Source organism: Gossypium hirsutum, chromosome D10 (genome assembly GCF_007990345.1).
Source record: "Gossypium hirsutum isolate 1008001.06 chromosome D10, Gossypium_hirsutum_v2.1, whole genome shotgun sequence".
Lineage (NCBI taxonomy): Eukaryota > Viridiplantae > Streptophyta > Magnoliopsida > Malvales > Malvaceae > Gossypium > Gossypium hirsutum.
Genome location: NC_053446.1, coordinates 17,724,360 through 17,737,820, shown reverse-complemented (window position 1 = coordinate 17,737,820; position 13,461 = coordinate 17,724,360). Strand labels below are relative to the sequence as shown.

The 13,461-nt window shown below is 34.6% G+C and overlaps 1 protein-coding gene across 2 annotated transcripts; it reads left to right on the top strand.

Annotated features, from left to right (window-relative positions):
* The first annotated feature begins 10,365 nt into the window (after positions 1–10,365).
* LOC107888444 (patellin-3) lies at positions 10,366–13,008 on the top strand. 2 transcript variants are annotated; one of them, XM_016812551.2, is made up of 4 exons: positions 10,366–11,809; positions 11,938–12,062; positions 12,147–12,282; positions 12,557–13,008. In XM_016812551.2, the coding sequence occupies exons 1-4, from the start codon at positions 10,574–10,576 to the stop codon at positions 12,809–12,811; spliced, it is 1,752 nt and encodes a 583-aa protein (XP_016668040.1). In that variant the 5' UTR covers positions 10,366–10,573; the 3' UTR covers positions 12,812–13,008. The 2 variants fall into 2 exon arrangements, with proteins under 2 accessions (XP_016668040.1, XP_040958075.1); XM_041102141.1 differs by having other exon boundaries at positions 10,391–11,809; positions 12,544–13,008.
* The last annotated feature ends 453 nt before the right edge of the window (positions 13,009–13,461 follow it).

Here is a 13,461-nt window from a genome sequence, read left to right as displayed (position 1 = left end):
ACCATTTCTTAAATTAAGTATCGATATTTGACCATATGAACATTTTTAAAACAAACATAATGCCAAAATGTTATCGATACTTTTTCATAAAATATCGATACTAGAAAACAAATATTGATACCCTTATTTTGCATAGCAAACAAAATCGTGATTTGGTATTGATATTTAATATGGTATCGATACAGTATCACTACCCAGTAATTAAATATCGATACCAACTTTAAAACTTTAAAACTTTAAAATTTTGAAATTTTACAAGTCAATCCTATTTCATGCTTGAATTACATAATTAATTCATTGTAAAATTTAAATTATTACATTGCATACTATGTGAATGGAATTTATATAAATTGCATATAATTGTTTTTATTTGCTTGTAGCATTCTATTACTCGGGTTCGGCGACAAGACCGCATAAGGGTGTTACAATATCTCCCTAATTGGACTGACGACATAATAGTTCCTTAATCTATTTGCTCAGTTTTGATTCATCAGACTATGAACTTTTTAAATTGCCTACTAATACAAGTTGTCTTCTGGTATTATGTTCCAACCACATAATGTAATGTGGTATTAGTTAAAATTAGGTAATCAATAAGCCAATACTTGCTTACATTTTTCTTTGTGTGAAAAAAATCGTTGAGGATAAATACAAACGATATTAATGTGAATAATGAACTTTTACTAAACTAATCTGTTCAAAAGATTATAAGTACTAATGACGAATAAACTATACTTACAGCACTAGATCCTAACATCAAGGTAGACTGGCTTTCTCTTTCGCCAAACCATCTCCTTGTTTATATTTAATATCAACAATTATATATTAATATTAATTGTTTTATCAAGTTAGTGTTACCATCAAACGAATCCTATTTTGATTATAATTTTACCAAAAAGTAATTTATTTTTCAAAAAAAATATTATTTTAAGGGTATTTATATCTTTTTATGTTTTGATAAATCTAGATAAATGTATGCATGCATTAAAGTTTGAATCCATGACACCTTAACATTCACTCATCCCATTGCCATTTCAACCAAAATCAATATTTAGTTTTCATTTTTATATTTAATAAATTTATTATATAATTATGTTAATGTGTATCGAAAAAATAATAATTTAAATATTAAAATTTTAAGGTAAACTATAAAAAATAGCCACCCACCTATTCACATATTTTTATTTTTGGCCACCTAGGTTTAATTTTTTTTATTTTAGTCACTAACATTATTGAAATTTAATTTTTTAATCACTCTTCCATTAAATTACTAATGGTGGCCTCTTTTTTTATTGACATAATAACAAATTTATTCCTCTAATGTTTACAGATTCTATCAATTTAGTCTTAAATCTAAAAAAATCAACAAATGTAATCCTGAATTTTACATATTCTGCCAATGGAGTATCGATTCTTAAAAATTTAATAAAAAAAAGTTCATTTTCCGGTAAAAATAGATTAGATTTTATAAATAAATAAATACTCATTTTTCTCTTTTCTAACATAAAATCTATTTATTAAAATAATAGTTTTATACATAAAATATTTGAAAAAAAAACTCACAAAGAAGATTTAAACTAGATTCAAACTTTTCCTTTTTAATTTAGTTTATTTGATAAATAATAAGTTTTTATATGTTTGACCTTATTCCTTAGCCTTGTAAAATTTGTTGAGCATTGGGAATTACCTTCACACACTACAATCGACACCAATAATCTTTACTCTAAACTCCTCGATTTTCACATCCTCCATCATTGGGCCATCAAATTAGAATCTGGTTGTAGAGTTGTCAGCACGACTTTCCACCTATTGGGTCTCCAAGACTTACCATCACCTATATATTCCTAATCATGTTCGCCTCAAGCACAACATCAAATGCAACAAACTCTTTTTGAGCAACAACCTAAAGAAATCGATTCTCACTCTTTTTGACCTTAGGCTATAATTTTTTACCTAACTTGAACACAGTGGTCATTAATGTTTTAAAAAATGGAAAAGTTGAAGCTTTAAACTATTTTATTTATAATATTATAATATTATTTTTTAATAAATAAATTTCATATTAGAAAATGATAAATATGTATTCATTTATTTATACATTTATTTATAAATTTGTATGTATTTTTATCAAAAAATAAATTTTTAAATATTTATTGAAGTTTTTTAATTGCTAATTTTTAAGAATCAATGTTAAATTGATAGAATTTATAAATATTAAAAAACTAAATTTATTATTATACCAATAAAAAAAAGACTATTAATAATAATTTAACGAAAAAGGGATTTTTTTACAGAAATAATACAAAAAAATTAAAAAATACCAAAATAGTATCCTTTTTTTTTTATTTACCAAAATGGTACAAAACTTAAAAAAAAACACAACAGTTATAAAAAATAAAAAGGGACGAAGTGATAGGACCCTGGTGGAGGGCCTACCACAGGCGGCACCAAAAGTGCTTGTGGCAGAGGCGGCACCACTTTACCATTATAATAGTCCCCAATTCATTTAAGCTGAAGGAGAAGAAAGAAAAGTAGTAGTAGTAGTAGTAGTAGTAGTAGTAGTAGAAGAAGAAGAAGAAGAAGAAGAAGAAGAAGAAGAAGAAGAAGAAGAAGAAGAAGAAGAAGAAGAAGAAGAAGAGGGCGGTGCCAGAAAAAGAGGGTAGTGCCAGGAAAAGAAAAGAAAAAGAGAGAAAGAGAATAGAGAAAGGAGAAAGAAAGAGAAGAAAAAAAATAGAAAAATAAGGTATTTAAAAAAATAGATTATCTTGTTATTATGTTTTTTTGTATATTTTTTATTGTTTTTTGTTGTTAGTTTAGTTATTATTGTTAGTTATTAGGATTAATAAAAACCCTAATTATTATTTTAGTTAGTATTATTATTGTTAGATTTTAAGGTTTAGTTATTAATAATTATTGTTACTTAGTATTATTGCTAGTAAAAAACTAATATTATTATTATGGTTAGTTATTAGGATTAGTAAAAACCCTAATTATTATTTTAGTTAGTATGATTGTTAGTTTTTATATTATATTATTGTTAGTTATTATTTTTAGTAAAACCCTAATTATTTTTGTTAGTTAGTATTATTTTTAGTAAAAAACTATTATTATTGTGTTAGTTATTAGAATTAATGGTTAAATGTTGTTCATGTACAAAATGATAACTGAAATAGTATGAGCTTATGAATGAAAAAATTGCATATTGAAACATTAATTTTTTTATTTAAGTAATTTATTTACTGTTCAAATTTTTTTTTGAAATTTTGTTTATTTTTTAACAGATTGAATATTGAAGATGGATGATAAGTTTTTTTTATGCGTTTATTTTGATGGAATCATCTTGACAAAAACTGTTAGATGCATATTTGAATGTCGGCAACAAATAACAATGAGATTTAATAGAAATGTCTCGTTGGATGATATGAAGGGAAGGATTAATACAAAAATTATTATATGTTGTGGGAGAAGGATATCAAAATTTTTTTTACAAGTTTTCAGTTTTGACAAATCCGATCAAATTCATTGAAATGGAACTTGTAGACGACGAAGATGTGGAGACAATGATCGCTCTTTATTGTGGGAATGAAAGTGAAAAAAATCCACCGATTCACTTATTTGCTGAGTTAGCCGGTATGGAGCAAAATGAAGATGTCAATGCATATGGTGAAGAACACAGAGCTCAAGAACCGTGCATGGTGGCTCCAATATCGTACGTTGATAGTGAATCGACTATAGCTGGGATCGGTATCGATCTTAATACTACACCCGATATTGATGTGGTTGGTGATGATGGATACGATGGTAGCGATAATTGTGATCAAGAGGTCGATAGTGACAGTGATCCCGATGTGGACGATGTACCTGATGTTATTGACGATAAAGATGTGAATAACGATGGAAATATTAGCGCGTCTTCGGTCGAGAACCAGATGCGACGTATTTTGATAGACAATAATCCCGGGCTACACATGTCGCTCATAGACCCCAATGCAGCACATGTAGCTAAGTTCCCGGAGTGCCCTAAAATAGTTCCTACTCACCGGCTGGCCGTAAATTTTGATCATGAGGAGTTATTCGTAGGTCAGAGATTCGAAAGTAAAGAAGAGTGCGTATTTGCTATTAAACGGTATAGCATGAACATATCAGTGGATTATAAAGTTGCAGTGTCTAAACCAATAATATATATTGGGGAGTGTTGGAAGACAGCGGAAGGCTGCAATTGGTGGGTACGAGCTGCATTCATTCAAAATTCGCAGATGTGGGAGATACGGAAATTTGTTGGGCCTCATACATGCACATCAACACGTATGACAGAAGATCATCGAAAACTTTATTCAAAAACTATCTGTACGTGTATTATGCCAATGGTGAAGGACATGCCGACCATTAAAGTTTTGGTATTGATTACTGAAATGTAAGCACGATTCCAGTATCGAGTATCATATCGAAAGGCATGAATAGCTAAACAGATGACAATGGAGCAATTGTATGGGGATTATGATTCGTTGTATAACGAGCTACAAGGATGGATAGCTGCTATGCGAGAGTACGTACCGAGGACTGTGATTGAGTTATAGACAAGACCTTATTACGGCCTGGACGACCAATTACAGTCGAGAAAAAGAATTTTCCATCGGATGTTCTGGACGTTTGATCCATGTGTGCGAGCATTTCCCTACTGCAAGCCATTTGTGCAGGTGGATGGGACCTGGCTATATGGAAAATATACACAGATCCTACTTCCTGCGGTTGCTCAAGACGGCAATAGAAACATGCTCCCGATAGCATTTTCCATCGTAGATAAGGAAAACTTGGAATCTTGGGAATTCTTCCTTACCAACCTGAGGAGGTATGTTATTAGCAACGATAATATTTGCATCATCTCCGATAGAGGGAAATGTTTAATTGTAGCAATTAGGCGTTCCGGTGTGCCATGGAGATCCGTTTACTGCATCCGTCACATTGCGGCTAACTTCCATCGAAATTATAAGAATGCAGACTGGAAGAGACAAGTAGTGGCAATGGGTAAATGATAACCTTATCTTTTCAATATAAGTTGTAATGTTTTATGTTATCGAGTTACTGGAACTTATCTTTTCTTAATACATATACATCGTACGAGTTAGAGCCACATATTTTTCGCCAAAGAATGATTCAACTTGAGAGTGACATGAAGGGTCAAACAAACACATCTTTCCGATAGTGGTTGGGTACAATGGAGCCGTGGTAATGGGCTAAAAGTTTTGACGAGGGCTTTCGTTATGGTAAAATGACCACATACTTAGTGGAGGGGGTCAACGCTGTGTTGTTGAAAACACGACATCTTCTGATTGCATCTGTCCTCTCGGCTACATTCTATAGGTTGGCTACCTTTATGCCAAGAATGGGTCAGCAACAAGTCGACCAGATGGAGGCGGGACACGTGTTTGTCGAAGATGTCAGGGATGCAATAGTTGCAAACCGTCGGATGGCGAGGTCGATGAATGTAGAAATATATTCACGACATCTGGAAACGTTTCGAGTTATTGAGACCATCGGTCGTCGACCTAGAATACCACCTAGGTCCTATGGAGTTGATTTTCGAAACAGACGGTGCAACTGCAGGAGGTTCGAAACACTTCATTATTCATGTGCGCATGTCGTGGCAACGTGTGCTAAAGTGAACCTTAACATTGAACAATTTGTCGACGATGTGTACACACTCGAGCGCACGTTGCGTTTCGGGGAAAACAAGTTCCCCGTCCTGCTTAACCTGTCTACGTGGAAGGTTCCTCCGACAACTTTCGAGCTTGTCCCAGACAAAGGGCTACGCAGGAATCCAAGAGGTCATCCGCAATCATCCAAAATCTATAATGAAATGGACATTAGGGAGAAATCTGACGGTAAACGTTGTGGGTTATGCCGGTTAATTGGTCATAATCAGAATAAATGCCCACAGCGAAACTATCATGTTGGACAATCGTCACGATCGGGTCGAAATTGAGCTTATGTTGTAAAGTTGTTATGTGTAATGTTGTAATGTTGTAATGTTGTTGTAACACCCCTTAACTTAAATTCAGCTTATGCTTATGATTATGCTTATGCTTAAATTCGGTTTTAATATAATGCAAAAAAGTATAATTATTTATATGGTTTCCAAATTAAGTTATAAAAAGTATAATTCATTTGAAATAATTAAAATTATATCCAAAATGGAGCCATTTAACCTTAAATTCAACTTTAATATAATGCAAAAAGAGAAGAAAAGTTCCGTACTAAGCATACCTAAAATTAGAATAATTAAATTTATACAAAAAGTACAAACTTTGTAATGTATAAAAAAGTGTAAGAAACCCCTAAAATTGATGGTTCGATGGTGTGGTCCTAGGGGTATACCTATGCGGAGGTCGACGTTCACGTTGTGGGTGATCGCGACGACCAACATCCTCATTAGGCGCAGGTGGGGGTGTTCTAAACATAGAAGAAAAATCATGTGGCTCGAACGACATCGATGAACTTGAACCGGAAGGAGTGCCATGATGCTGTGGATATGGACAAAGAGTGTTGTACTACAGTGGGTACGATCTAGAGATATCAAACTCGTAATGGTATTCGCCCCCTGAAAAGATCGAAAAATAGTCATTGCCCGCCAAATCTGGATGATAAAAATGTGAATTCCATGTGAATGTGATTGCTCGGGATCTGGCTCGGGCTAGGGCTCTGGTTCGGGATCAACCTCGAGATCAAGATCTGCCGCTGGCTCCACCTCCATATCAGCCACTGGCTCGTATGCCCCAGGTTGCTGCATGTGTGGGGTGACTACAGTCGACTGCCCTCCAAGTAGATATGGCTTTCCCAAACTAGAGTACCATTGTATGTACTCTAATGATGGTTGCAAATCGGAAGCCATAACCATCTGAGGTATTCGAGCCATCCGATTATTCCACAGCGCAACAAATCTCTGGTGCTTAACCCCTCAATTTAACTATGGTTTTCCTCTCTTGTTGATGCCATGAACCACCCCCACATCGCATGGCAGATCCGAGATATATTGGACGCAACCAAACTGTCGTAACACTCGATCCCTATGGTACCACTCGACTACATTGAAATTTATAATTGGTGCGTTAGTGCACCACATATGAGAATGAACGTAGGTAGATGAGGGTATAATAGCTGCAATTTACGGTCTATGATTTGGCATCCATATAAACTATATGATTAATAACATGATTATAATTTAACACGATCTGAGTAAGATATAGAAAGTAACATGTCACGAATATTAGAATAGCTTACCCCTACCCCGACATGTTGTTCGATCATCAGACGGTATATCGGGACAGTGTACGACCTCCAGATACCCGGATAAATACTCCATCTACAAAAACAAATATAGTATGGTTGGTAACATTAGTCAATATAGTATCTTGACAATTAATGACAAGTTATATTTTATCACTTGTTAACTAGTGGATATACATATGGTTGGTGACTAATTGATGTAAAAAATGGCATCCGATAAAGTTCCCAGGACTGCAACAATGTAAGGCATCCGCCCATGTCTACGACAGCAGGCTTTGTCGTCCGACAAAACTCCCGATACAACACTGGCAGAACTGCGGAGCCCCAGCTATACGAGCGAACATTGGTCAAATAAGCTAATAGAGGTAAGTACATGATATGAACCTTGTTGTTGTTTGAATCGGGCATCAGTACTGCCCCTATAATATGCATGATGTAGGCTCGAATAGCGCACATCAACTCTCCTTCAGTGGCATTAGCTGATAAGTGTCCAAATTTGCCTTTCAGCCATGTAAATTTCAATCCCGTAAAATTTGACTCATCATCGTTGGGCGAGTCTCCTAGTAGGCTATAACATAGTGCAGCCGGCTCAGCAAATGCACTTACTCCCGTTACGGGACTCCTGTCGATTGGGAGCCCAAGCTGCAGTGCAACATCCTCTAAAGTCACTGTGCACTCTCCACATGGAAAATGAAAAGTGTGGGGTCTCTGGGCGCCACCGCTCTACTAGTGCAGATATTAAATCGTATCGCAAGTCGAACGTCCGGATCAATGCTGCTGACCCGAATCTAGCTTGCTCCAAGTAGGGCATCAATCGTTCATCCGAGGGATATCCTATACCATTCACTCGGCCCCTTAATACGCGGCACGAGCTCTAATAGTGTTAAATTATAGAAATTAAATATTAGGATAACATGATTTATTTCTATATGTTACGTATATTATTTTTTAATAGAACTCGTGATTAACAAATAATAATATATTACGATATTATTAGCCGCATCAGATATGTGAGGATCGTCGTTAATCAATCGAGCCATTGCGATGCCTGCAACTTCAAAACAAATTTAGTAAAAAAACTCTTATTTTGGCCCTTTGTTCGTATTTTTCTTTTTTCCCAGATTTTATTACTTTCAAAAAATATACTATTTTCATATTTTATTATTTTATATTATTTTAGTACATAATGTTTGAAATGTATTAATTTAGTGTGTTTTTTTATATAAATTCAGTAAAAACCCTTATTTTGGCCATTTGTTTGTATTTTTCTTTTTTCTGGATTTTATTACTTTAAAAAAATATGCTATTTTCGTATTTTATTATTTTATATTATTTTAGTACATAATGTTTGAAATGTATTAATTTAGTGTGTTTTTATATAAATTTAGTAAAAAACCCTTATTTTGGCCATTTGCTTGTATTTTTCTTTTTTTTTTCCGGATTTTATTACTTTCAAAAAATATACTATTTTCGTATTTTATTACATTATGTTTGAAGTGTATTAATTTAGTGTGTTTTTTTATATAAATTTAGTAAAAAACACTTATTTTGGCCCTTTATTCGTATTTTTCTTTTTTCTCAGATTTTATTACTTTCAAAAAATATATTATTTTTGTATTTTATTATTTTATATTATTTTAGTACATAATGTTTGAAATGTATTAATTTAGTGTGTTTTTTTATATAAATTTAGTAAAAAAAATCTTATTTTGGCCCTTTATTCGTATTTTTCTTTTTTCCCGAATTTTATTACTTTCAAAAAATATACTATTTTCGTATTTTATTATTTTATATTATTTTAGTGCATTATGTTTGAAATGTATTATTTTAGTATATTTTTTAAATAAATTTAATAAAAAACCCTTATTTTGGCCATTTGTTCGTATTTTTCTTATTTTCGGATTTTATTACTTTCAGTAAATATACTATTTTCGTTTCTTTTCGTATTTTATTTTTTCATAAACATATTTTTTCAGTATTTTATTTTTAATCCTATTTTTGTAAAAAAACTCATTACAACATGCTAAATAAATTTCATAAAAAATATATCTAATCAACATAGAATGTAGATAACACTGGTTTTTTACATGCTAAATAAATTTCAAAAAAAATATATGCTAAATAAAATAATAAAACATATAATATACATAACATGAGTTTTTTACACAAATAATACAAAAAAAATTAAAATAATACAAAGAAAATACCTTTCCTTATTTTTTTTTCTTTTTCCTTCCCTACATCTTCTTCTTCTTCTCCTCCTCCTCTTTCTCTTTTTCCTACGCCTCCTTCTCCTTTTTCTTCTTCTCCTTTTCTTTTCTTTCTTTTTCTTTCTTCTCCTTTCCTTTTTTATCTTCTCCTTCAGTCGAATCTGGGGATCATTATAATGGGTGGTGCCGCCTGTGGCAGTGGCACCTTTGGTGCAGCCTCTGCCACTAGCACCTCTGGTGCCGCCCCTCCACCAGGGTCCTGTCACTTCATCTTTTCATTTTTTTTAACTGTTGTATTTTTTTTTAGTTTTTGTACCATTTTAATAAATAAAAAAGTGATATTATTTTGATATTTTTTTTAATTTTTTGGTATTATGTCTATAAAAAACCCACGAAAAAGTTATCAAAATATTAAATTTCAATAATATTAATACTAAAATAAAAAATTTTAAACATCAATTACCAAAACAAAAATACACTTATATATAGTTTATCGAAAAACTTGATTAGGGTAGAGGGACCTGACCGTTGGAAGGGTGTGTAAGTTAAGAATGGATCTGCAACGGACGAAGACATAGTGGCATCTGACTGAGTAGGTCCCGCGTAGTGGAGATGACAAGGTGATGAAGAATAGAGGATCCTATGTGTCCATTGCCCAACACATCAACGGTTCTTATTCTGCGGTGCCGTTGAGTTGTCTGTAGACCCAAAACCGTGAAACGTTAATCATCATCAAATGAAAATCCAGTGCCGCCACCTGCGCCGATGATTTCTATGTAACTCCCCCCTTAATCCCATTCACTATACTAATAATCAACGCTTCCAAAAAGAAAATAAAAAAATAAAAGCTTTACAGATTGTAAAATGAAAGGAGGGTAGTAGTGGGTCCCTGATATGAGCTTGCATTTCAGTTTCACACCTTCTCCTTCTCTCTCCCATCTCTTTAAAAACTGCATGCCCTCTCTTCCCCCTCAAACACCACCATTTACATTTTTACTCTCTTTTTCCCTCTCTTCATCTTCTCTTCATTTTCAGTATCTCCTCGTTTTTCTTATTGACATCAAGAATAATCATTAACTATGGCTGACCAAGTTCAGGTTGGAGCGCCGCCAGCTGACAAGGTGGTTGTTGTTCCCGACGTGCCACTAGCTGAGAAACCTCCGGTTGCAGCAGCAGCAGCAGCAAAAGAGCCACCGCCGGTACCCGAAAGCGAAGAAGAACTGGTCAAACAAAAACAGGTTGAGGACGCGGAGGCTTTAGAGACGAAGATATCAGATGCAGTAGCCGATGGTGATGATGCGGAAAAAGTTCCCCAGTCGGGTCATTACAAGGAAGAAAGCACGCGGGTGGCTGATCTTCTTGAGAATGAAAAGAAAGCGGTTGAAGAACTTAAAGTGCTTGTTCGAGAAGCGCTTAACAAGCATGAGTTTGGTGGGTTTGCAATGCCGCAGCAACAGCAACAGCAACAGCAACAGCAACAGCAACAACCAAAGGATGATTCTGCCAAAGAAGAACCAAAACCAAAAGCAGAAGCAGTCACAGAAACTGTGGCCGAGACAAAGGAAGAAAGCATCGCTCAGGCTGAAACAGGAGATGATGAAGAGAAGGTTGCTACTGCTACTATACGATCTGACGCAGTGGAAGACGATGGTGCCAAGACTGTAGAGGCCATTGAAGACACTATTGTTTCAGTCTCTGCTTCAGTTCAACCAGAGCAACCGCCGGAAGCAGCATCTAAAGAGCCTTCAGATGCAAAGCCTAATGTGGAAGGTAAAGATGCTGAAACAGTATCGAACAAAGTGCTCCCACAAGAGGTATCCATATGGGGCATACCACTTCTTGCAGATGAAAGAAGCGATGTTATTCTCCTCAAATTTCTAAGAGCCAGGGATTTCAAGGTGAAAGAAGCATTCACCATGCTCCAAAACACCATTCGTTGGAGAAAAGAGTTCGGCATTGATGAACTGGTGGAACAAGATTTTGGTAATGATTTGGAGAAAGTGGTGTTCATGCATGGTTTTGACAAAGAAGGACATCCGGTGTGCTATAATGTGTACGGAGAGTTCCAAAACAAGGACCTTTACCAGAAAACATTTTCGGACGAAGAGAAGAGGCAAAATTTCTTGAGGTGGAGAATCCAATTCCTGGAAAAGAGTATTCGGAAACTAGATTTCAGCCCTGGTGGCATATGCACTATTGTTCAGATCAATGACCTGAAGAATTCCCCAGGACTTACTAAATGGGAGCTTAGACAAGCTACCAAACAAGCCCTTCAGTTGCTGCAGGATAACTACCCTGAATTTGTTGCCAGACAGGTAATTAATCCGGCAATTAGTACTATTCTTTTTGCCATTGATTAATTGCATTATCAGTTATATTGTTGTTTTTAGCAATAATAATCATTTAGATTGCCTCTTTGGATGCTGGCTGGTTGTTTGTTTAGGTGTTTATCAATGTGCCATGGTGGTACCTTGCGGTGAATAAGATGATAAGTCCATTTTTAACGCAAAGAACCAGAAGTAAGTTTGTGTTTGCAGGCCCTTCAAAATCTGCAGAGAACCTTTTCAGGTTTGTTGTCTAAAAAATCAAGACTTTAAACTCCTTTTCTCTCTCTACCCTTGGTTTAAATGACATTATTATGTTTTTAATCAGGTACATCGCTGCGGAGCAAGTACCAGTCAGGTACGGAGGGTTGAGCAAAGACGGTGAATTCGGCAACACCGATGCCGTCACCGAGATAACTGTTAAGCCAGCGGCAAAGCACACAGTAGAGTTTCCAGTTACAGAGGTAAATGGCATTTTCTTTTATTTTGTCTCCGGTCAAAGTGTAGCTTTCACTTTTATCAGGAATCCAAAGCCCCCCTGCCCCCTGGCCTTAGGAATTCGCGTAGTACTGCTTTGGATCCTTTGGGCACTGTTGTTTGCTATGGTTAAACAACAGGACAATGGCCCCCAACAGGGGCCTCGATGTTTTGAAATTGAAACATGCTTGTCAGAGTAAAAGAAACAATATGGAAACTTTAATGTATATATAATTAAGTAGAGAAAGGTATGGAATGCAGGCATGCTTACTGACATGGGAGGTGAGGGTTGTGGGATGGGAAGTGAACTATGGAGCAGAATTCGTACCCAGCGGTGAAGATAGCTACACAATAATAATCCAGAAGAGCAAGAAGGTGGGTTGTTCAGAGGGAGAAGTAGTGTGTGACAATTTCAAGGTTGGTGAGCCTGGAAAGGTTGTTCTCACCATCCATAACCCTACATCCAAGAAGAAGAAACTCCTCTATCGCTTGAAGACCATGCCTGCATCTGCTTAGACCCAAACACTAAGCCATTCACTTTTGCTATTTTGCTTGCCTCTAAAAAAAGAAGAGAACGTTTCTATTATTATTATTATTATTTGGAATTTTGGAGTTGTTCATTTTATTTAATTATTTTTAGATATAGTTATCTGGTTTGTGTATATTTTATTTATACCTATACTACCTTAAAGATAAGTGTTTTTCCTAGTAAATTGCAAAGTGTTGTTGGTTCTCTTGATTCCTATTTCCTAGGGACGAATTCCATATATGATTGTGCTTATTTTGAAAATAGGGGTCTCAGTTTTCAAGAGAAATGTCTGTTCATCAAATAAAATAATTGTAGCCAATTTTGTTTTAGTAAAAAGCAATGTCATTCATTATTGCTGGGTCTTCTTTCTTATATCCTTTGGAGACTTTTTAGGTAATTAACAAGATAAAGGCAAGGGTGGTCAACATTATAAGCGTTACACTGCTTTTTTTATTTGAAAGAATCTTTTTATTTTATTTTATTTTAATTTTAGTCCCTGTAAAGCCACTTCTTGTTCTGTACTCCCATCATTCCACCCATTAACACTATTCTATCTTATTAATTATATTTTTAAGGGCTAATATTTTTTAATCTAATTTCGAGGTCAATGTGTTGAAGTGTGTTTCTTTTCTATAAG